Genomic DNA, 26,155 nt, shown 5'->3' with positions numbered 1-26,155 from the left:
TGAAAGTGTCGCTGTTCACCTGGTGAGCAACTTCATGTTGACGAATACAACGCTCTGGGTTGTTCACTGCGCTGCAGAAAGTCGTGGGGACCTGACTTTTGTTAGTGTTTTCTCGGCTTGATTGGAATTATATTCGATTGAAAACTATATCTTCACTTTGGATATTTGCATATAGTGACGCACATAACTGCAGCCTTATTTCTCCACCGTTCTTATCTAAGGATGGAGCACAAAATATTCACAGTGACAGGCCTGGTCTGTGGCTTTGTTTTCTTTCTTCTACCGCTGCACTCCGCCTATGGAGACGTGAGCTATTCTTTTCCGGAGGAGATGAAACGAGGATCTGTTATTGGAAATATAGCCAAGGATCTCGGGCTGGAGGCGAGCAGACTGTCCGCTCGTAAGGCCCGTATTGATACCGAAGGAAACCAAAAACGGTATTGTGACATTAATCTGAGTACCGGAGATTTGATTGTTGCTGAAAGGATTGACAGAGAGGGGCTTTGTGGCAATAAGGCTTTGTGCGTTTTAAAACAGGAACTTGTATTGGAAAATCCTTTGGAGCTGCAACGTATTAGCCTTCATGTTCAAGATATTAATGACAACTATCCACAATTTAACGAGGAGATGATAGATATGGAAATATGGGAATCTGCAGCTAAAGGCACTCGATTCTCATTGGAGGAGGCTCATGACGCGGATATAGGACAGAACTCGGTTCAAAGATACACACTTGAAAGGAATGTCAATTTCGTTTTGATTGTAGATAGTCATACTGTGGATCTTGTTCTAGAGAAGGAGCTTGATCGAGAACAAAAGCAGGATGTTAAATTATTGCTTACAGCTGTAGACGGAGGCTCTCCGCAGAGATCAGGTACTGTACTCATACACGTCACTGTACTGGATGCTAACGATAACGCCCCAGTGTTTAGCCAGGCCGTCTATAAAGCCAGTCTGCCTGAAAACTCTCCTTTAGATACTGTAGTGGTTACAGTGAGTGCTGCGGATGCAGATGACGGAGCAAATGGGGAGATCACGTATGACTTCGTTCATGTTTCAGAAGACGTAAAGAACATATTTTCTATCGACCGTAAAACAGGAGACATACGAGTTATTGGCACTATAGATTTTGAAGAATTTTCATCATTTGAATTGCGAATCAAAGCTAAGGATGGTTTAGGGTTAGCATCATATTCTAAAGTCATAATAGACATCACAGATGTTAATGACAACGCTCCTGTGATATATCTACAATCTCTGACTAACCCCATACCCGAGAACGCGTCACCTGGTACAGAGGTGGGCATCATTAACGTGCAGGATAGAGACTCTGAAAATAACCGACAGGTCCGCTGCTCCATTCAGCAAAACCTCCCCTTTAAGCTGGTGCCATCCATCAAAAACTACTATTCTCTGGTGACCACGGGCGAACTGGACCGAGAACTGGTGTCTGATTACAACATTACAATCACTGCCACCGACGAGGGCTCTCCACCTCTGTCCTCCTCTAAAAGTGTTCAGTTATCTGTAGCTGACGTTAACGACAACCCACCTGTGTTTGAGGAACAGTCCTATAAAGCCCACGTGACTGAAAATAACAAACCCGGTTCCTCCGTGTGTTCCGTTACTGCACGCGACCCAGACTGGAGACAGAACGGCACAGTGATGTATTCTCTCTTTCCCGGTGAGGTGAACGGTGTCCAAGTGTCCTCGTTTTTATCCATTAACGGAGACACGGGGGTGATCCACGCTGTGAAGTCGTTTGATTATGAGCAATTCAGGAGTTTTAAAGTCCACGTGGTGGCAAGAGACAACGGTTCTCCTCCACTCAACAGCAACGTCACGGTCAGTGTGTTCATAACGGATGTGAATGACAACTCTCCTCAGATACTATACCCCGCCCCGGAGGGAAAATCCTTCATGACTGAACTGGTCCCCAAAGCTGCGCACGAGGGCTCTCTGGTTTCCAAGGTGATAGCGGTGGACTCGGACTCCGGCCAGAACGCCTGGCTGTCCTATCATATAGTCAAATCCACTGATCCAGGACTTTTCACTATTGGTCTCCACAGCGGAGAGATCAGGACACAGCGGGACATTTCTGAATCTGACAGCATGAAACAGAACCTCATTGTGTCAGTGAAAGATAACGGACAGCCCTCTCTCTCTGCCACCTGTACCATGTATTTAGTGATTTCTGATAACTTGGCTGAAGTGCCAAAACTGAAAGACATCTCTTATGATGAAAACAATTCCAAACTCACCTCTTATCTGATCATCGCGCTGGTGTCCGTTTCCACCTTTTACTTCACCTTCATCATTGTCATCCTAACCGTGAAGTTTTGCCGCAGGAGAAAGCCCAGACTGTTGTTTGACGGAACGGTCGCCATCCCCAGCACGTATCTCCCTCCCAACTACCCAGAGCTGGATGGCGCTGGAACTCTCCGCAGCACATACAATTATGACGCATACCTGACGACAGGCTCGCGCACAAGTGACTTCAAGTTCGTCAGATCTTCCAATGACAACACGCTGCTTGTGGACCAGACTCTGAGAACAACACCAACAATCTTTGCTGAAGCATTTGATGACTCCCAGGGGTCCCCAGAGGTAGGCCTCTCTATTCAATTGTGTTACGCGTTTGATGTGTATTCTAGGTACTTAGGCCACCATTTCTAATCACAATGTAAAACAGATGGAACGTTTTTGGAAGGGTGGAGCAATTTAGACAGAAGGATGAGATGAGAAGCCTGTTTTGATAGTGTTTGCCTCCTTGCTGCAGTTGGCCGCCACTTTCCATGTCACTGAACACCCCTTATACATGTGAGACACGACATAATCATTATTTTCCTTTGTTCCTTGTAATGATTTATGTATGTCACATCACGTGCTCACACATGTGTAGAAAGTGTTTAGCTGTACTGCGCGAGTTAGTGTGTACAGTTGTCTTGCTAATATTTATGTGAACATGTCTGTTGTTGAAGTGACCTTATAGACTTTTCCAATCACTTGTTGACAACCTTTATTCTTAAAACCTCTTTAAATGTAAAGTCCCCATATTTGGAGACCTTATTGGATTTGTTTTATTCAATTCTGTCTGGTATGAGAACGGTAGCCCCTATCTGCAAAAGCAGGATGTCTGCGGAAAGCTGAATATCTTGGCTACTGATATGTGCCTTCAATTATTTGGTGTGACTTACTACCATATTTAGGAATACGATGTATAAGAGCAGGCCAAGCGTATGAGCTCATTTCAAGGTTGCTGCTACCTTCATTCCGGTTAGCGCTGTGAAGCATAAATTAAATAAACACGGTATATGTTAATTCACAACGAAAGCCGGGACTCCAAAGATCATGAGGATGTCTTATGAAAGAACACATATGGAATCATGTAGTAACCAAAAAAGTGTTCAACAAATCAAAATTTATTTTAGATTCTTTAAAGTAGCCAATATTTGCCTTGATGACATCTTTGCACACTCTTTGCATTCTCTCAACCAGCTTCATAATAAGAAGAGACTTGCTTGGGCCAAGAAACACGAGCAATGGACATTAGACAGGTGGAAATCTGCTCTTTGGTCTGATGGGTCCAAATTTGATATAGTTGGTTCCAACCTCCGTGTCTTTGTGAGACGCAGAGTAGGTGAACGGATGATCTCTGGATGTCATAAGGTGAATGCACCAATTTGTAAGTCGCTCTGGATAAGAGCGTCTGCTAAATGACTTAAATGTAATGTTAAATGTAAATGTAAATCTCTGCATGTGTGGTTCCCATCGTGAAGCATGGAGGAGGAGGTGTGATGGTTAGGGGGTGCTATGCTGATGACACTCAGTGATTTATTTAGAATTTAAGGCACACTTAACCAGCATGGCTACCACAGAATTCTGCAGAGATACGCCATCCCCTCTGGTTTGCGCTTAGTGGGACTATCATTTGTTTTTCAACAGGACAGTGACCCAACACACCTTCCGGCTGTGTAAGGGCTATTTGACCAAGAAGGGGAGTGATGGAATGCTGCATCAGATGACCTGGCCTTTGCATTCACCCGACCTCAAACCAATTGAGATGGTTTGTGATGAGTTGGACCGCAGAGTGATGGAAAGACAGCCAACAAGTGCTCAGCATATGTGTGAACTCCTTCAAGACTTGAAAAAGCATTCCAGTTGAAACTGATTAAGAGAATGCCATGAGTTTGCAAAGCTGTCATCAAGGCAAAGGGTGGCTACTTTGAAGAAATCTAGAATTTAAAATATATTTGATTTTGTTACGTTTTTTTGGGTTACTACATGATTCCGGATGTGTTATTTCATAGTTTTAATGTCTTCACTGTTATTCTACAATGTAGAAAATAGTAAAAATAAAGAAAAACCCTTGAATGAGTAGGTGTGTCCAAACCTTTGACTGGTACTGTGTATGTATATATATATATATATATATATATATATATATATATATATATATACAGTGGGGAGAACAAGTATTTGATACACTGTCGATTTTGCAGGTTTTCCTACTTACAAAGCATGTAGAGGTCTGTAATGTTTTATCATAGGTACACTTCAACTGTGAGAGATGGAATCTAAAACAAGAATCCAGAAAATCACATTGTATGATATTTTTTTTTGTAATTATTTTGCATCAAAATATCAAATACTTGTTCTCCCCACTGTGTGTGAATATATATATACTTATTTTTTTTTATGTCAACAAAGGATGTACCATAGAACAACAATACTTAAAACAAAGTTAAGGGATGCAGTTTCGGGTGAATATCTTTCTCTTTGTACCGTTGCTTGGAGATGTGCGCTGTTCAGTCATTGGGAATGTGGCAAAAGATCTGAGGAAGAAATTGCCTGAACTTGGGGCACGTCGAGCCCGCATCGTGGCGGAGGGCACTCTGCAGCTCTGTGACTCTTGACTCTGGTTTCAGCTCTCTGTAGGTCAGCGAGCAAATAAATAGAGAGGGGTTGTGCGTACAAGAGAATGTATGCGTTCTACAGTATCAATTGCTGCTGGAGGATCCTCTCAAAGTGTACACTGTACAGTCTTGTTTTAGATATTCAGGATATGAAGGACAACAGCCCTGCTTTTGCTCCTGGGGAAATTGGTCTTGACCTGGTCGAGTCAACGGTGCTGGGATAGACGCTTCCCTCTAGAGAGTGTGCATGACCCTGATTTGGGAACCAACTCAGTTCGTGGTTATAAACTGAGCCACACTAATCATTTTGCCCTAAAAATGATCACCCCAATTAATGAAATACCATAACCCAGAACTGGTTCTGAAAAAAGCCTTGGACCAGGAGACCCAGGCAGAATAACTCTGACCATCAGTGGTGTTGTCGGGGGTAATTCTGCCAGGTCAGGCACCGTGTCTATTCACATCCATGTTCTGGATACCAATGACAATGTCCCCGCGGTGAGGTGAGGGTAGTGGGTCAAGTGGACTATGAGGAGGCGAGTGCGCCTGAGGTAGATGTCCAAGCTAAAGATGGCGGGGGTCAGGCGTCACCCTGTAAACTCATAATTGAAGTGATTGATGTGAATGACATTGAGCCTGTGATAGCTGTGAAATCTGCCTCCGCTATGGTGGCCGAGGATTCTCAACCTGGTACCATGGTTGCTTTGCTAAACATGCATGACCTGGACACTGGAAATGGCGGCCGGGTCAAGTGTGCCATCTCAGACAGTATTCCTTTTTAAATTGATATCAGAGGTTAAGAAATACTTTGTTGGTGACTGAGGGTATATTGGACAGAGAGATGAACCCACACTATAACATCACGGTGACAGTCGGTGACTCTGATTCTCCCTCACTGTCCAGTAGAAAATGAATATCCATCATAGTGGACGACGTGAATGACAATCCCCATACTTTTCCTCAGAGCGAGTACACTGCTAAAGTTTGGGAAAACCAACGTAGAGGCACATTAGTGATAAGGATGAGAGCCGAGGATCTAAACACGGGATCCAATGCTAAAATATTATACTCTTCATCATAGGGCATAAACCCAGAAACACCCTTTTCCTTCTCTATTAATGCAGACCGGAGAGCTATTCACTTCGCGCCCCTTTGATTACCAGCAGGCCAGTCACTAAAAGGTGGGAGTCACAGCTCAAGACGATGGTACCCTTCCTCTCTCCAGTACCTGCACTGTGAAGGGTGTTCATCGGTGACCATAATGACAACATACCCGTTGTTCTGTAACCTGTCCAATCATCTGGCTTCATCACAGAGGACCTGCTGCTGCTGGAGGCACCTAAAAGTTACCTGGTTACCAAAGTGGTTGCTGTGGACGCCGACTCCGGCCATAACGTGTGGCTCTCCTAAGCACCGCAGCCCAACCCCTTCACTATTGGCATACACAGTGGAGAAATCAGGACTGTGAGGCTGTTTTGAAGAGCAGGACTAGCCTAAACAAACCCATGTGATCATGGCAAGGGACAACGGGCTTGAGTTCCTCTCAGCCACTGCAACAGTCAATGTAGTTTTGGCCTGTTTTGAACAAGCTCTTTGAATTCACAGATTAATTCCCTCACAGGCAAGCTGTAACTTCATGCTTTATTTGATAATTGCCCTGGTGACCATGTCTTCTCTCCTACTCCTTATGATCAGTGCAGTCGTGTACTTCAAGATGTGTAGACGTGGGTTCATGTACTTCGTGTCCAGCCTCCCTGTTTTCCCCACAGGCGTGGGACTCTCCTTAAAGATGACAGTTTCAACTGTTTTCTGACCACTGGCTCGTGGAAGGGACACTTACGTTTTGGGTGTTCCATAGACACAGACACGTTGAGGAAAACAGCATGGCCTATCAGAAAGACACAGTCCCACGTGCAAGACACAGCTAGTCTCAAGGTGAGCCTTGGGCAATGAACTTCTGATGATGTATCTAATTAAGTATCAACTATTGCAAAGCACATGGCGTGGGTCAATTACTCATTGATCATTTAAAATGATGAAAAGTTAGTCAATAGCCTCAGACATTCGTGCTGTTTGTCCAACATAGTCCACATCTAATGTGTCTCGTCAGTATCTCATAAGTCAACTTGTATTATTTTTATGTTATTGATTCAGATTTCTGAGGAGTTAACCTGGTGTTGTGTCTCTCTCTCTCTCTCTCTCTCTCTCTCTCTCTCTCTCTCTCTCTCTCAATTCAATTTGCTTTATTGGTGTGACGTAACAATGTAAATATTGCCAAAGAATACTTTGGAGATGTACAATATTAACATAATTTAAATAATAATTATCAATATAGTCAACGGGACAATAGTAACAACAATAATCAAGGGTCAAAATAACCATACAATGGACAATAACAATGGCTTAGAAGAAACATGCAGGTTGGTTGGTCTGTCAGACACTGTCCCTCAACTTATGGCAGGCAGCAATGTAGTGCGCTGCCAACCCACAGCTCTCTGTGTCCTCCCCCAACAGGACGGGTAACCTATTCTCATCAGAGAGGTCTTTGAAACCTTGAATAAGGGTTTCAAATTTGGGAAAATGACACTAATTGTTTTTTAGTTTTTTTTACATGTTGTCAGGAAATGCAGCTCCGTCTCAGGTTATGCTGTGGTGCAGTGGTTGCACAGCCTTTCCTCTACAGGGAGCCAGGTTTTCATGTGTCTACCCTTCTCAATGGGAAGGCTGTGCTCACTGAACCTGTACTTTGTCAAGGTTTTTCTAAGGTTTTCATCACTAACCGTGGTCAAATACTTTTCCACAGTGTACTGTCCATTTAGGGCCAGACAGCACTGCCTTTGGCTTTGTGCTTGTTTTCCAATAAGTAATACGTTTTGTTTTGACTGCGTTGTAGTTCGGTTCATTCTGATTGATTGGATGTTCTGGTCCTGAGGCTTCAGTGTGTTAGTAGAACAGGTTTGTGAACTCAGCCCCAGGACCAGCTGGATGAGGGGACTCTTTTCTTTGCTCAGTTCTTGGCATTGCAGGACTTGGTAATGTTATGAGAGGGGGTCACTGTATTTTAGATGTTTCCAAAACTTATTTGCTATTTTTGTAGCCTTTATTATTAGTGAATATTAGCCTAATTCTGCCCTGCATGCATTGCTTGTAGTTTTCCTCTGGACATGTAGGAGAATCTTACAGAACTCTACATGCAGGGTTTCAATGAGGTGTTTGTCCCATTGGATGAAATCTTGTTCTGTAAGTGGACCCCACACCTCGCCGCCATCAAGTTCAATTTGTTCAATAACACATACAATTTATTTTAGCCACATTGTTGTTAGTATATTAATTTGTTGTTTTTTTAATGGCGGGAAAGTATTCAGACCCCTTGTCTTTTTCCACATTTTGTTAAGTTACAGCCTTGTTTGAAAATTGATGAAATAAAACATAATCCTCAGCAATCCACACACAATACCCCATAATGACAGAGTGGAAACAGGTTTTTAGTCATTTTTGCAAATGTGTTAAAAACAAAAAAAACAAATACCTTATTTACATAAGTATTCATACCCTATGCTTTGAGACACGAAGTTGAGCTCAGGTGCATCCTGTTCCCATTGATCATCCTTGAGATGACTGGAGTCTCCCATGTGGTAAATTTAATTGATTGGACATGATTTGGAAAGGCACACACCTTTCTATATAAGGTCCCACAGTTGACAGTGCAAGTCGGAGCAAAAACCAAGCAACGAGGTCGAAGGAATTGTCCATAGAGCTCCGAGACAGGATTGTGTCGAGGCACAGATCTGGGGAAGGGTACCAAAACATTTCTACATAATTGATAATCCTTAAGAATACAGTGGCCTCCATCATTCTTAAATGGAAGGAGTTTGGAACCACCAAGTCTCTTCCTAAGAGCTGGCCATCCGGCCAAACTGAGCAATCGGGGGAGAAGGGCTTTGCTCAGGGAGGTGACCAAGAATCTAATGGTGACACTGACAGAGCTCCAGGATTTCCTCTGTGGAGATGGGAGAACCTTCCAGATGGATAACCATCTCTGCAGCACTCCACCAAGCAGGCCTTTATGGTAGAGTGGCCAGTCGGAAGCCACTCCTCAGTAAAAGGCACGTGACACCCCGCTTTGAGTTTGTCAAAAGGCACATAAAGACTCACAGACCAAGAGAAACAAGATTCTCTAGTCTGATGAAACCAAGATCGAACTCTTTGGCTTGAATGCCAAACATCACATCTGGAGGACAGCTGGCAACATCCCTTCGGTGAAGTTTGGTGGTAGCAGCATCATGCTGTGGGGATGTTTTTCAGTGACAGGGACTGGGAGACTAGTCAGGATCGAGGCAATACTGAACGGAGCAAAGTACAGAGACATCCTTGATGAAAACCTGCTCCAGAGTGCTCAGGACCTCAGACTGGGGCTCCCCAAATACAGGAGTGCCAAGCTTGTAGTGTCATATCCAAGAAGACTCGAGGGTGTAATCACTGCCAAAGGAGCTTCAACAAAGTACTGAGTAAAAGGTCTGAATACTTATGTAAATGTGAGATTTCAGTCTTTTTTTATTTTAGGAATTTGCTCAAATTTCTTAACCTGTTTTTGCTTTGTCATTATGGGGTATCGTGTGTAGATTGATGAGGGGAAAAACAAGTCTGTAACCTAACAAAATGTGGAAAAAGTCTAAGGGTATGAATACTCTCTGAAGGCATTGTATTTTGTACCATTTGAGAACTTTGGTCTAATTCCCTGAGATCTGCATCTTCTCTGGAAAATCATTATTTTAGTATTTTGGGGGTTTACTGCCAGGGCCCAGGTCTGGCAGTACTGCTCCAGCAGGTCCAGGCTTTGCTGTAGGCCATGTGCTGTGGGTGACAGCAGGCACAGGTCATCTGCGAAGAGCAGGCATTTAACCTCTGAATTGTGGAGACTAATACCAGGGGCTGAGGATTTCTCTAGAACAGTAGCCAATTCATTGATGTAAATATTGAGGAGTGCAGGGCTCAGACAGCAACCCTGGCGAAGGCCCCACCCCTGGTTGGTTAAAGAATTCTGTTATTTTCTTGCCAATTTTTATGCTGCACGTGTTGCCTGTACACATTGATTTAATTATGTCATTTGTTTTACCCCCTACACCACTTTCAATAACTTTGTTGAACAGTCGCTTATGCCAAATAGAATCCAAATATTTTTGGAAGTCGATAATGCAAGCATACATTTTGGTATTATTTTGGTGGACATGTTTGTTTTATCAGGGTGTGTAGGGTGTAAATATGATCGGTCGTGCAATGTTTTGGTATGAATCTAATTTGGCTTTTACTCAAGACATTGCTTATTAAGGACGTTTAGAACTCTTTCATTTCTAATACTACAGAAAACCTTCACCACTACTGTTCACCACCTACTGTTCACACACATGCCTCTGGGGTTATGAGTCCTTGATTCCAGATGTCAGGGACATAACCTACACTCAGGATCAAATTTGAGGGCCTGAACATTCTTATTGAGCTCCTGGTCAGCACTTCGGGAGTCGAATGGATTTTGATTGTCCTTTTTAAAGCTTTTTTGAATAAATAAAACAAATTTGCATTTACAATGATGGCCTACCTGGGAACCATGGGTTAACTGCCTTGTTCAGGGGCAGACCAACAGATTTGTACCTTGTCAGCTTGAGGATTTGATCCAGCAACCTTTTGGTTACTGGCCCAACACACTAACCACTAGGCTACCAGCTGGTTACTGGCCCAACACACTAACCACTAGGCTACCAGCTGGTTACTGGCCCAACACACTAACCACTAGGCTACCAGCTGGTTACTGGCCCAACACACTAACCACTAGGCTACCAGCTGGTTACTGGCCCAACACACTAACCACTAACCAGCTGGTTACTGGCCCAACACACTAACCACTAGGCTACCAGCTGGTTACTGGCCCAACACACTAACCACTAGGCTACCAGCTGGTTACTGGCCCAACACACTAACCACTAGGCTACCAGCTGGTTACTGGCCCAACACACTAACCACTAGGCTACCAGCTGGTTACTGGCCCAACACACTAACCACTAGGCTACCAGCTGGTTACTGGCCCAACACACTAACCACTAGGCTACCAGCTGGTTACTGGCCCAACACACTAACCACTAGGCTACCAGCTGGTTACTGGCCCAACACACTAACCACTAGGCTTCCAGCTGGTTACTGGCCCAACACACTAACCACTAGGCTACCAGCTGGTTACTGGCCCAACACACTAACCACTAGGCTACCAGCTGGTTACTGGCCCAACACACTAACCACTAGGCTACCAGCTGGTTACTGGCCCAACACACTAACCACTAGGCTACCAGCTGGTTACTGGCCCAACACACTAACCACTAGGCTACCAGCTGGTTACTGGCCCAACACACTAACCACTAGGCTTCCAGCTGGTTACTGGCCCAACACACTAACCACTAGGCTACCAGCTGGTTACTGGCCCAACACACTAACCACTAGGCTACCAGCTGGTTACTGGCCCAACACACTAACCACTAGGCTACCAGCTGGTTACTGGCCCAACACACTAACCACTAGGCTACCAGCTGGTTTCTGGCCCAACACACTAACCACTAGGCTACCAGCTGGTTACTGGCCCAACACACTAACCACTAGGCTACCAGCTGGTTACTGGCCCAACACACTAACCACTAGGCACTAACCACTACCACTAATATATATATATTGCGCAAAGGAACACACAGTTTTCTGTCAGTACAAGTCATTTTTTCAGTTTTATCCAATTGTGATATTTCCCAATTTTGAGGGGATCAATTAGACGTTGTAGTTGGGATTTGTACCAAATGATCAGTCCTCCAGAGGCTCTGCCTCTATTGAGCTGTGATGGCACAATTACCTTTCTATAGCCTGTGGGACAGTGAATGACAATGTCTACTTTACACCATGTCTCCTGCAGAATGATGACGTCAACATCTTGTAGAATTTTTGTTGAACTCCAGTGCCAAACTCTTCAATCCAAAGGTTGATGAGTTTAGGTCCTGAACGTTCCACATGCTAACTGATAGTGATTTCATGTTGCAAAAAGAAAGAATAGCAGTCAGAAATACAGTACTAATCAAATGTTATTGGTCACATACACGTGATTAGCAGATGTTATTGTGGGGGTTGCAAAATGCTTGTGCTCCTAGCTCCGACAGCGCAGTAATATCTAACAAGTAATATCTAGCAAATTTCACAATATATACCCAATACACACAAATCTAAGTTGGAATGAATTAAGACTATATACATTTGGACGAGTAATGTCAGAGCGGAATGGACTAAGATATGGTATAGAATACAGTATATACATATGAGATGAGTAATGCAAGATTTGTAAACATTATTAAATTGACTGGTGTTCCATTCCTTTAAGTGGCCAGTGATTTCTAGTCTATGCCTATATGCAGCAAGCAGCCTCTAATATGCTAGTGATGACTGTTTAAGTTAACAGTCTGATGGCTTTGAGATAGAAACTGTTTTTCAGTCTCTCGGTCCCTGCTTTGATGCCCCTGCACTGACCTCGCCTTCTGGATGATAGATGGGTGAACAAGCAGTGGCTCGGGGGGTTGATGTTCATGATGATATTTTTGGCCTTCCTGTGATATCGGGTGCTGTAGGTATCCTGGAGGGCGGGTAGTTTGCCCCCGGTAATGCGTTGGGCAGACCGCACCACCCTCTGGAGAGCCTTGCGGTTTCGGGCGGTGCAGTTGCCGTACTTGCTTTCAATTGTGCATCTGTACTACTAAGCTGTTCAGAGTGAGATAAACAGGATAACAGTCAGAAATACAGTAACTACAAAGTTGTTCAGAGTGAGAAACAGCACAGTCAGTACTATAGTAACTACTAAGTTGTTCAGAGTGAGAAACAGCACAGTCAGTACTATAGTAACTACAAAGTTGTTCAGAGTGAGAAACAGCACAGTCAGTACTATAGTAACTACAAAGTTGTTCAGAGTGAGAAACAGCACAGTCAGTACTATAGTAACTACAAAGTTGTTCAGAGTGAGAAACAGCACAGTCAGTACTATAGTAACTACAAAGTTGTTCAGAGTGAGAAACAGCACAGTCAGTACTATAGTAACTACAAAGTTGTTCAGAGTGAGAAACAGCTCAGTCAGTACTATAGTAACTACTAAGTTGTTCAGAGTGAGAAACAGCACAGTCAGTACTATAGTAACTACTAAGTTGTTCAGAGTGAGAAACAGCACAGTCAGTACTATAGTAACTACTAAGTTGTTCAGAGTGAGAAACAGCACAGTCAGTACTATAGTAACTACAAAGTTGTTCAGAGTGAGAAACAGCACAGTCAGTACTATAGTAACTACAAAGTTGTTCAGAGTGAGAAACAGCACAGTCAGTACTATAGTAACTACAAAGTTGTTCAGAGTGAGAAACAGCACAGTCAGTACTATAGTAACTACTAAGTTGTTCAGAGTGAGAAACAGCACAGTCAGTACTATAGTAACTACAAAGTTGTTCAGAGTGAGAAACAGCACAGTCAGTACTATAGTAACTACAAAGTTGTTCAGAGTGAGAAACAACACAGTCAGTACTATAGTAACTACAAAGTTGTTCAGAGTGAGAAACAGCACAGTCAGTACTATAGTAACTACAAAGTTGTTCAGAGTGAGAAACAGCACAGTCAGTACTATAGTAACTACAAAGTTGTTCAGAGTGAGAAACAGCACAGTCAGTACTATAGTAACTACTAAGTTGTTCAGAGTGAGAAACAGCACAGTCAGTACTATAGTAACTACAAAGTTGTTCAGAGTGAGAAACAGCACAGTCAGTACTATAGTAACTACAAAGTTGTTCAGAGTGAGAAACAGCACAGTCAGTACTATAGTAACTACTAAGTTGTTGAGAGTGAGAAACAGGATAACAGTAAACATGAGTTATCTTTTCTTTTCCTTCTTCCTAGCTGTTGTAGGGCTCTCTCCTCATTGTGGCCTTTACCTCCTCAAGCGCTGTTGTAAGGCTCTCTCCTCATTGTGGCCTTTACCTCATTAAGCGCTGTTGTAAGGCTCTCTCCTCGTTGTGGCCTTTACCTCATTAAGCGCTGTTGTAAGGCTCTCTCCTCGTTGTGGCCTTTACCTCATTAAGCGCTGTGGTAAGGCTCTCTCCTCATGGTGGCCTTTACCTATTCAAGCTCTGTGGTAAGGCTCTCTCCTCATGGTGGCCTTTACCTCATCAAGCGCTGTGGTAAGGCTCTCTCCTCATTGTGGCCTTTACCTCATTAAGCACTGTGGTAAGGCTCTCTCCTCATTGTGGCCTTTACCTCATTAAGCGCTGTTGTAAGGCTCTCTCCTCGTTGTGGCCTTTACCTCATTAAGCGCTGTGGTAAGGCTCTCTCCTCATGGTGGCCTTTACCTATTCAAGCGCTGTGGTAAGGCTCTCTCCTCATGGTGGCCTTTACCTCATCAAGCGCTGTGGTAAGGCTCTCTCCTCATTGTGGCCTTTACCTCATTAAGCACTGTGGTAAGGCTCTCTCCTCATTGTGGCCTTTACCTCATTAAGCGCTGTGGTAAGGCTCTCTCCTCATGGTGGCCTTTACCTCCTCAAGCGCTGTGGTAAGGCTCTCTCCTCATGGTGGCCTTTACCTCATCAAGCGCTGTGGTAAGGCTCTCTCCTCATGGTGGCCTTTACCTCCTCAAGCGCTGTGGTAAGGCTCTCTCATCATGTTGGCCTTTACCTCCTCAAGCGCCGTGGTAAGGCTCTCTCCTCATGGTGGCCTTTACCTCCTCAAGAGCTGTGGTAAAACTCTCTCCTCATTGTGGCCTTTACCTCCTCAAGCGCTGTGGTAAGGCTCTCTCCTCATGGTGGCCTTTACCTCCTCAAGAGCTGTGGTAAGGTTCTCTCCTCATTGTGGCCTTTACCTCTTCAAGCGCGGTGGTAAGGCTCTCTCCTCATTGTGGCCTTTACCTCCTCAAGCGCTGTGGTAAGGCTCTCTCCTCATTGTGGCCTTTACCTCCTCAAGCGCTGTGGTAAGGCTCTCTCCTCATTGTGGCCTTTACCTCCTCAAGCGCTGTGGTAAGGCTCTCTCCTCATTGTGGCCTTTACCTCCTCAAGCGCTGTGGTAAGGCTCTCTCCTCATTGTGGCCTTTACCTCTTCAAGCGCTGTGGTAAGGCTCTCTCCTCATTGTGGCCTTTACCTCCTCAAGCGCTGTGGTAAGGCTCTCTCCTCATGGTGGCCTTTACCTCTTCAAGCGCTGTGGTAAGGCTCTCTCCTCATTGTGGCCTTTACCTCTTCAAAGGCTCTCTCCTCATTGCCTTTACCTCCTCAAGTGGGTAAGGCTCTCTCCTCATTGTGGCCTTTACCTCCTCAAGCGCTGTGGTAAGGCTCTGGTAAGGCTCTCTCCTCATTGTGGCCTTTACCTCTCATTATTGGCTCAAGCGCTGTGGTAAGGCTCTCTCCTCATTGTGGCCTTTACCTCCTCAAGCGCTGTGGTAAGGCTCTCTCTGTGGTGGCCTTTACCTCCTCAAGCGCTGTGGCTCTCTCCTCATTGTGGCCTTTACCTCCTCAAGCGCTGTGGTAAGGCTCTCTCCTCATGGTGGCCTTTACCTCTTCAAGCGCTGTGGTAAGGCTCTCTCCTCATTGTGGCCTTTACCTCTTCAAGTGCTCTCCTCATGGTACCTCCTCAGGCTCTCTCCTCATTGTGGCCTTTACCTCCTGTGGTAAGGCTCTCTCCTCATTGTGGCCTTTACCTCCTCAAGCTGTGGTAAGGCTCTCTCCTCATTGTGGCCTTTACCTCTTCAAGCGCTGTGGTAAGGCTCTCTCCTCATGGTGGCCTTTACCTCTTCAAGCGCTGTGGTAAGGCTCTCTCCTCATGGTGGCCTTTACCTCCTCAAGAGCTGTGGTAAGGCTCTCTCCTCATTGTGGCCTTTACCTCCTCAAGCGCTGTGGTAAGGCTCTCTCCTCATTGTGGCCTTTTCCTCCTCAAGCGCTGTGGTAAGGCTCTCTCCTCATGGTGGCCTTTACCTCCTCAAGCGCTGTGGTAAGGCTCTCTCCTCATGGTGGCCTTTACCTCCTCAAGAGCTGTGGTAAAACTCTCTCCTCATTGTGGCCTTTACCTCCTCAAGCGCTGTGGTAAGGCTCTCTCATCATGGTGGCCTTTACCTCTTCAAGCGCGGTGGTAAGGTTCTCTCCTCATTGTGGCCTTTACCACTTCAAGCGCGGTGGTAAGGCTCTCTCCTCATTGTGGCCTTTACCTCCTCAAGCGCTGTGGTAAGGCTCTCTCCCTCATTGTGGCCTTTACCTCTTCATTGCGCTGTGGTAAGGCTCTCTCCTCATGGTGGCCTTTACCTCCTCAAGAGCTGTGGTAAGGCTCTCTCCTCATTGTGGCCTTTACCTCCTCAAGCGCTGTGGTAAGGTTCTCCTCATTGTGGCCTTTACCTCCTCATTGTGGCCTTTCATTGTGGCCTTTACCTCCTCAAGCGCTGGTGGTCTCTCCTCATTGTGGCCTTTACCTCCTCAAGGCTCTCTCCTCATTGTGGCCTTTACCTCTTCAAGCGCTGTGGTAAGGCTCTCTCCTCATTGTGGCCTTTACCTCTTCAAGCGCGGTGGTAAGGCTCTCTCCTCATTGTGGCCTTTACCTCCTCAAGCGCTGTGGTAAGGCTCTCTCCTCATTGTGGCCTTTACCTCCTCAAGCGCTGTGGTAAGTCTCTCTCCTCATTGTGGCCTTTACCTCCTCAAGCGCTGTGGTAAGGATCTCTCCTCATGGTGGCCTTTACCTCTTCAAGCGCTGTGGTAAGGCTCTCTCCTCATGGTGGCCTTTACCTCTTCAAGCGCTGTGGTAAGGCTCTCTCCTCATTGTGGCCTTTACCTCCTCAAGCGCTGTGGTAAGGCTCTCTCCTCATGGTGGCCTTTACCTCCTCAAGCGCTGTGGTAAGGCTCTCTCCTCATTGTGGCCTTTACCTCCTCAAGCGCTGTGGTAAGGCTCTCTCCTCATTGTGGCCTTTACCTCCTCAAGCGCTGTGGTAAGGCTCTCTCCTCATTGTGGCCTTTACCTCCTCAAGCGCTGTGGTAAGGCTCTCTTCATGGTGGCCTTTACCTCTTCAAGCGCTGTGGTAAGGCTCTCTCCTCATGGTGGCCTTTACCTCTTCAAGCTCTGTGGCCTTTACCTCCTCAAGCTGTGGTCCTCTTTACCTCCTCATTGTGGCCTTTACCTCCTCAAGCGCTGTGGTAAGGCTCTCTCCTCATGGTGGCCTTTACCTCCTCAAGAGCTGTGGTAAGGCTCTCTCCTCATTGTGGCCTTTACCTCCTCAAGAGCTGTGGTAAGGCTCTCTCCTCATGGTGGCCTTTACCTCCTCAAGAGCTGTGGTAAGGCTCTCTCCTCATGGTGTCCTTTACCTCCTCAAGCGCTGTGGTAAGGCTCTCTCCTCATGGTGGCCTTTACCTCCTCAAGCGCTGTGGTAAGGCTCTCTCCTCATGGTGGCCTTTACCTCCTCAAGCGCTGTGGTAAGGCTCTCTCCTCATGGTGGCCTTTACCTCCTCAAGCGCTGTGGTAAGGCTCTCTCCTCATTGGGGCGGCAGCGTAGCCTAGTGGTTAGAGCGTTGGACTAGTAACCGGAAGATACAAATATGTCGTTCTGCCCCTGAACAGGCAGTTTACCCACTGTTCCCAGGCCGTCATTGAAAATAAGAATGTGTTCTTAACTGACTTGCCTGGTTAACTAAAGGTAAAATTTAAACAAAAATTTAATTGTGGCCTTTACCTCCTCAAGCGCTGTGGTAAGGCTCTCTCTCAGCTCCTGGACAAGTTCTTTAGCTGGGTCCTGTAGAAGCTCTGAGTCTGGGCTGAAGGGGGTGTAGCGGGGGGCTGCTATTTTAGCTCAGTAACTCATACCTCTAACAGAGCCAGCCTGTCTCTCAGCAGGCTGATGGTGGTGTGGTCTTGGCTCTGGTGGTTGTAGACGGGCAGGGGGAGGGGGGCTAGTATAGACCTGTTGGTGGATCTGTGTTTGTGCTCCTGCTGTTGGAGTACCTGAGGTGAGGTTGGTGTGCTGTCCTGGTGCATGACAGTGCTGTTCTCGTACTCGGTTACCGTCAGAAACCTGTTTTCCTGGTCCTTTTCGCTGTCATCAAATGTATATTTGCCTTCCCTTGCAGATGCCTTTCTTTGTTGTATAGCTGAAATGCCTGTTTCCAGCTGCATACCAGGCAGTAGTGTGGTCTGTGTAAAATAATAGGTTTGTAACAGTCCTGTTGTGTAAGCAGTCGGCAAACACATTTTTCGGGTTCTCCCTCAGCATTCTGTGTTTAAAATGGATTCTTTTCTTTTCTGAATTTATTTCTGCTGGAAATTTAGAAAACGGGGGTGTTGCTTGCTTTGCCGCAGTGGCCATGTTGCTATGGTTACCACCAGTAAACAGTTGGAGCCAGCCAGTAAGCTAGCTGACAATTTCGAATTTAGCTAGCTAGCACAATTAAGATTGCTCTTTTAACTCACACTCTGACAGTCTTTCCCTTCTGTGTTGATCTTCAGTTGAACAATTTGATTACCTATATATTTTTTTGTACAAAAGCTGAATAATTTACACACATCCAGGTACTTTTCTCAGCTGCTGAAGTTGAAAGTAAACTCATGGAAAACAGAAAGGAAAACGCTGTACACTGCTGCTCATGCTCCCAGGTGATATTTATTTGTGACAACACTTCGACCCTTAGTTCTTCATCAGGCATCCTAAGGTCGAAACATTCTTATAAATAAAATCATCTGGGAGCATGAGCAGCAGTGTCCAGTGTTTCCTCTCCATTTTCAAAATATTTTGCTAATTTAATCCTGTTACACCTACAACCTACCGTGGTTAAAATTCACCTACAGTGGTTATGTCACACCTACAGTGGTTATGTCACACCTACAGTGGTTATGTCACACCTACAGTGGTTATGTCACACCTACAGTGGTTATGTCACACCTACAGTGGTTATGTCACACCTACTGTGATTATGTCACACCTACTGTGGTTATGTCACACCTACAGTGGTTATGTCATACCTACGGTGATTATGAAACACCTAGGGTGTTTATGTCATACCTACAGTGGTTATGTCACACCTACTGTGATTATGTCACACCTACAGTGGTTATGTCATACCTACGGTGATTATGAAACACCTAGGGTGGTTATGTCATACCTACAGTGGTTATGTCACACCTACAGTGGTTATATCACACCTACAGTGGTTATGTCACACCTACAGTGGTTATGTCATACCTACGGTAATTAAGAAACACCTAGGGTGGTTATGTCACACCTACAGTGGTTATGTCATACCTACGGTGATTATGAAACACCTAGGGTGGTTATGTCACACCTACAGTAATTATGAAACACCTACAGTGGTTGAATCGCACTTACTGTGATTATGAAACACCTACAGGGATTAGGCCACACCTACAGTGGTTATGTCACACCTACAGTGGTTATGTCACACCTACTGTGATTATGTCACACCTACAGGGATTAGGCCACACCTACTGTGGTTATGTCACACCTACAGTGGTTATGTCACACCTACTGTGATTATGAAATACCTACAGTGGTTATGTCACACCTACTGTGATTATGAAATACCTTACAGTGGTTATGTCACACCTACAGTGATTATGAAATACCTATAGTGGTTATATCACACCTACTGTGATTATGAAACACCTAGGGTGGTTAGGTCACACCTACATCCTACCGGGGTTGTCATGCCTGCAACCTACGGGGGTTATTTCACACCTACATTGATGTCACACCTACAACCTACAGTGGTTATGTCACTCCTACAGTGGTTATGTCACTCCTACACTGGTTATTTTGAACCTACAGTGGTTGTGTCGCACCTCCCGTTATGTCACACCTACAGGGATTATGTTACACCTACATTGGTTATTTCACATATACATTGGTTATGTCACACCTACAGTGGTTATGTCACACCTACAGGGATTATGTCACACCTACAGTGGTTATGTCACACCTACAGGGATTATGTCACACCTACAGGGATTATGTTACACCTACAGGGATTATGTCACTCCTACACTGGTTATTTTGAACCTACAGTGGTTGTGTCGCACCTCCCGTTATGTCACACCTACAGGGATTATGTTACACCTACATTGGTTATTTCACATATACATTGGTTATGTCACACCTACAGGGATTATGTTACACCAACAACCTACAGTGATTATGTTACACCAACAACCTACAGTGATTATGTTACACCAACAACCTACAGTGATTATGTCACACCAACAACCTACAGTGATTATGTCACACCAACAACCTACAGGGATTATGCCACACCAACAACCTACAGTGATTATGTTACACCAACAACCTACAGTGATTATGTCACACCAACAACCTACAGTGATTATGTTACACCAACAACCTACAGTGATTATGTTACACCAACAACCTACAGTGATTATGTCACACCAACAACCTACAGTGATTATGTCACACCAACAACCTACAGTGATTATGTTACACCAACAACCTACAGTGATTATGTCACACCAACAACCTACAGTGATTATGTTACACCAACAACCTACAGTGATTATGTCACACCAACAACCTACAGTGATTATGTCACACCAACAACCTACAGGGATTATGCCACACCAACAACCTACAGTGATTATGTTACACCAACAACCTACAGTGATTATGTCACACCAACAACCTACAGGGATTATGTCACACCAACAACCTACAGTGATTATGTCACACCAACAACCTACAGTGATTATGTCACACCAACAACCTACAGTGATTATGTCACACCAACAACCTACAGTGATTATGTCACACCAACAACCTACAGTGATTATGTCACACCAACAACCTACAGTGATTATGTCACACCAACAACCTACAGTGATTATGTCACACCAACAACCTACAGTGATTATGTCACACCAACAACCTACAGTGATTATGTCACACCAACAACCTACAGTGATTATGTCACACCAACAACCTACAGTGATTATGTCACACCAACAACCTACAGTGATTATGTCACACCAACAACCTACAGTGATTATGTCACACCAACAACCTACAGTGATTATGTCACACCAACAACCTACAGTGATTATGCCACACCAACAACCTACAGTGATTATGCCACACCAACAACCTACAGTGATTATGCCACACCAACAACCTACAGTGATTATGCCACACCAACAACCTACAGTGATTATGTCACACCAACAACCTACAGTGATTATGTTACACCAACAACCTACAGTGATTATGCCACACCAACAATCTACAGTGATTATACCACACCAACAACCTACAGTGATCATTTTACACCAACAACCTACAGTGATTATGCCACACCAACAACCTACAGTGATTATGCCACACCAACAACCTACAGTGATTATGCCACACCAACAACCTACAGTGATTATGCCACACCTACAACCTACAGTGATTATGCCACACCAACAATCTACAGTGATTATGCCACACCAACAACCTACAGTGATTATGTCACACCAACAACCTACAGTGATTATGCCACACCAACAACCTACAGTGATTATGTCACACCAACAACCTACAGTGATTATGTCACACCAACAACCTACAGTGATTATGCCACACCAACAACCTACAGTGATTATGTCACAACTACAGTGATTATGTCACACCAACAACCTACAGTGATTATGCCACACCAACAACCTACAGTGATTATGTCACACCAACAACCTACAGTGATTATGTCACACCAACAACCTACAGTGATTATGCCACACCAACAACCTACAGTGATTATGTCACACCAACAACCTACAGTGATTATGTCACACCAACAACCTACAGTGATTATGCCACACCAACAACCTACAGTGATTATGTCACACCTACAGTGATTATGTCACACCAACAACCTACAGTGATTATGTCACACCTACAGTGATTATGTCACACCAACAACCTACAGTGATTATGTCACACCAAAAACCTACAGTGATTATGTCACACCAACAACCTACAGTGATTATGTCACACCAACAACCTACAGTGATTATGTCACACCTACAACCTACAGTGATTATGCCACACCAACAACCTACAGTGATTATGTCACACCAACAACCTACAGTGATTATGTCACACCAACAACCTACAGTGATTATGTCACACCTACAGTGATTATGTCACACCTACAGTGATTATGTCACACCAACAACCTACAGTGATTATGTCACACCTACAGTGATTATGTCACACCTACAACCTACAGTGATTATGTCACATATACGGTGGTTATGTCGCACCTACAGTGATTATGTCACACCTACAACCTACAGTGATTATGTCACATATACGGTGGTTATGTCACACCTACAGTGATTATGTCACATATACGGTGGTTATGTCACACCTACAGTGATTATGTCACACCTACAACCTACAGTGATTATGTCACACATACGGTGGTTATGTCACACCTACAGTGATTATGTCACATATACGGTGGTTATGTCGCACCTACAGTGATTATGTCACACCTACAACCTACAGTGATTATGTCACATATACGGTGGTTATGTCACACCTACAGTGATTATGTCACACCTACAACCTACAGTGATTATGTCACACATACGGTGGTTATGTCACACCTACAGTGATTATGTCACACCTACAACCTACAGTGATTATGTCACACATACGGTGGTTATGTCACACCTACAACCTACAGTGGTTATGTCGCACATACAGTGGTTATGTCACACCTACAACCTACAGTGGTTATGTCACACATACGGTGTTTATGTCACACCTACAACCTACAATGGTTATGTCGCGCCTACAGTGGTTAGGTCGCGCCTACAGTGGTTATGTCGCGTCTACAGTGGTTATGTCACACATACAGTGGTTAGGTCGCGCCTACAGTGGTTATGTCGCGTCTACAGTGGTTATATCGTGCCTACAGTGGTTATGTCGCGTCTACAGTGGTTATATCGTGCCTACAGTGGTTATGTCGCGTCTACAGTGGTTATGTAACACATACAGTGGTTATATCGTGCCTACAGTGGTTAGGTCGCACCTACAGTGGTTAGGTCGTGACTACAGTGGTTATGTTGCGTCTACAGTGGTTATGTCACACATACAGTGGTTAGGTCGCGCCTACAGTGGTTAGGTCTCGCCTACAGTGGTTAGGTCGCGCCTACAGTGGTTATGTCGCGTCTACATTTACATTTACATTTAAGTCATTTAGCAGACGCTCTTATCCAGAGCGACTTACAAATTGGTGCATACACCTTATGACAACCAGTGGAACAGCCACTTGCATCTAAATCTTGTTGGGGGGAGAAGGGGGGTGAGAAGGATTACTTACCCTTACTTACCCTATCCTAGGTATTCCTTGAAGAGGTGGGGTTTCAGGTGTCTCCGGAAGGTGGTGATTGACTCCGCTGTCCTGGCGTCGTGAGGGAGTTTGTTCCACCATTGGGGGTCAGAGCAGCGAACAGTTTTGACTGGGCTGAGCGGGAACTGTACTTCCTCAGTGGTAGGGAGGCGAGCAGGCCAGAGGTGGATGAACGCAGTGCCCTTGTTTGGGTGTAGGGCCTGATCAGAGCCTGGAGGTACTGAGGTGCCGTTCCCCTCACAGCTCCGTAGGCGAGCACCATGGTCTTGTAGCGGATGCGAGCTTCAACTGGAAGCCAGTGGAGAGAGCGGAGGAGCGGGGTGACGTGAGAGAACTTGGGAAGGTTGAACACCAGACGGGCTGCGGCGTTCTGGATGAGTTGTAGGGGTTTAATGGCACAGGCAGGGAGCCCAGCCAACAGCGAGTTGCAGTAATCAAGACGGGAGATGACAAGTGCCTGGATTAGGACCTGCGCCGCTTCCTGTGTGAGGCAGGGTCGTACTCTGCGGTGGTTAGGTCGCGCCTACAGTGGTTAGGTCTCGCCTACAGTGGTTAGGTCGCGCCTACAGTGGTTAGGTCGCGCCTACAGTGGTTATGTCGAACATACCGTGGTTATGTTACAACTCATTACCTATCATATTACCTGTCATTGAAAAGGTAAGATCAGGGAAAACGTTGTTACAGGAAAAGGTCAGAGGTTCAGTGTTGCTGTGTTGCTGCGTTGCTGCATCCTCGTCAGTGCTTGGACTATGTGTTCACATGAAGGCCTTGGATAGAGCCAGTGATCTGGCTATTCTCAGTACAGTGGTTAAACTGTTATGCAGTGGTTAGTGTGTGTGTGTGCGTGCGAGTCCTCAGCACAGAGAGGAGTGGAGAGCTTGTCTTATTGGTTAGATTTCCATGTGAACCCATGTGTGCTCATGTTATGGCTGCAGGCTCAGTAATATTCCACATTTCAGTCATAGGAGGAAGCAACATAGGAATAATCAACAGCATTATGTCTGCTCTGCTGTCCTGTAGCCATTGCCCAGCCTCTGTGAAACACAGTGTGTTACGTGGATTTAACTAGTGCCCAATCTTTTCCTGTTCAGGTCATGTGATCAGGAAACACTCCTGGGCCTAAGTGTTTGCATTGTGTTGAGTTGTGTGGTACATTTCAAATGTCTTCTGTTTACTTACTTTTGATTTCCTGCATGCTCTGGTTTAGTCTGAATAGTCCTGATATTTTGCATTGATCAGGAGTAGAGGAATGTGCTCACACTGTACTGACAAATTGTACTTGTGAAAAAAAGCCCCCACTGCATTGTTGGAATGGTCAGTACTTATCAGTACTCTGTTGTTGCCTCCTCACTAATCCACCACCACAGATGCTCTGTTATGGAGACAGAATTTACCAGAATTATTCCCCATGAAACTGCTGTGCAATTCATCTGGTCCAATTTTTGTGTACCATATCAAACAAGCATTGAAATGTCTTCCTAACAATCTGTTTTTTTCCCTCTCTTTTTTATTGTCTTTCTCTCCGCCATCCCTCTCCCTCTGAATTCACCTCCTCTACATGGATAACAGGTAAGAAATGTTTACTTTTCTAAATGTTGTTTGCAAAGCACACACACAATGATCTTCACTGGACCAGGAACAACAACAGTAACTAAGGCAGTAGGTGTCAGTTACTGTGTCTCATAAACTCACAAGTAGACAATACTCTATCGACAGAGTCACTGGGACAATTTAAGGCCATCTATCTCTCCGTCTCTGTCTCACTCTCGCTTCCTCTGTCTCTCTCTGTCTCTCTCTCTCTCTCTCTCTCTCTTTGTCTCTCTCTCTCTCTCCATGTCTCTCTCTCTCTGTCTCTCTCTCTCTTTCCTGCTCTCTCTTTCTAACCCACTCCCTCTTTCCCTCTCTCTCTTTCTCTCTTTCCCAATGCATTGTTTTCTCTCCATTGGTCCCCCTTCCAGACAGCAACTATTTTGTATCTTGCTTTGTAAATCTCCAAAGAAAGTATGCATCAATGCAAACTCTATCTTTTGAAAGTAGCTTTGTATTACAAAATAAAGAAAGTAGAGTTCCAATTAACAGCCCCTGTGCTGGTCTTAAAACCAGTGTTATAATTTCAGTGTGTGCAATGCACTTCTAGACCTACTTTCATCTGGCATTAATATTTATACCACTGCCTCCTGATCTGGGGCCACCAACTGAAACATGTGGTTTGTGCCTACTACGTAACATGTGGTTTGTGCCTACTACGTAACATGTGGTTTGTGCCTACTACGTAACATGTGGTTTGTGCCTACTACGTAACATGTGGTTTTTGCCTGGACCACACATATGTGTGTGTGTGTGTGTGTGTGTGTGTGTGTGTGTGTGTGTGTGTGTGTGTGTGTGTGTGTGTGTGTGTGTGTGTGTGTGTGTGTGTGTGTGTGTGTGTGTGTGTGTGTGTGTGTGTGTGTGTGTGTGTGTGTGTGTGATGTGTACACTACATTGGCACATTTTTGTGTGTTATGGATTTCAAACGTGGCAATATTTTGTTATACACTGTAGTTGTACATGTGCATCATTAGCTTGGGTGCTTGACTGCAGTTATAAGGTCAGAATGCTCAAATCAACCCTACTCCTGAGTACACCCAAACCAAGCTCTCCTGTCTGTCTGCAGTCATCTGGCGTGTGAGCAGCACAAACAACTCCTGCCTACAACTCAACCAAACAACGGTTTCTCTTATTGTCTTTAACACTAGCACTTCCTCCAACCGCGAGTGAGTACATCATCATTTTTTTCTTGCGTGTATCTACCGACGGCCTGTACA

The 26,155-nt window shown here is 44.9% G+C and overlaps 1 protein-coding gene across 1 annotated transcript; it reads left to right on the top strand.

Moving 5' to 3' along the window:
- The first annotated feature begins 222 nt into the window (after positions 1-222).
- LOC118372121 (protocadherin beta-16-like) lies at positions 223-24,474 on the top strand. Its single transcript, XM_052487013.1, has 4 exons — positions 223-2,607; positions 5,420-5,667; positions 20,103-21,586; positions 24,443-24,474. Exons 1-4 carry the CDS (start codon positions 223-225, stop codon positions 24,472-24,474), a joined length of 4,149 nt encoding a protein of 1,382 aa, XP_052342973.1.
- The last annotated feature ends 1,681 nt before the right edge of the window (positions 24,475-26,155 follow it).

This window comes from Oncorhynchus keta, chromosome 30, assembly GCF_023373465.1.
Source record: "Oncorhynchus keta strain PuntledgeMale-10-30-2019 chromosome 30, Oket_V2, whole genome shotgun sequence".
Taxonomy (NCBI): domain Eukaryota; kingdom Metazoa; phylum Chordata; class Actinopteri; order Salmoniformes; family Salmonidae; genus Oncorhynchus; species Oncorhynchus keta.
This window is presented reverse-complemented; position numbering and strand designations above follow the sequence as displayed.

Bases quoted from the DNA above. Each gene is read 5' to 3' on its own strand.
- LOC118372121 (XM_052487013.1), top strand. From the start codon at position 223: ATGGAGCACAAAATATTCACAGTGACAGGCCTGGTCTGTGGCTTTGTT. The intron at 5,668-20,102 runs GTGTGCCATCTC...TCACACCTACAG, and splicing joins GGAAATGGCGGCCGGGTCAA to GGATTATGTTACACCAACAA. The intron at 21,587-24,442 runs GTGATTATGTCA...TTTCCTGTTCAG, and splicing joins TGCCACACCAACAACCTACA to GTCATGTGATCAGGAAACAC.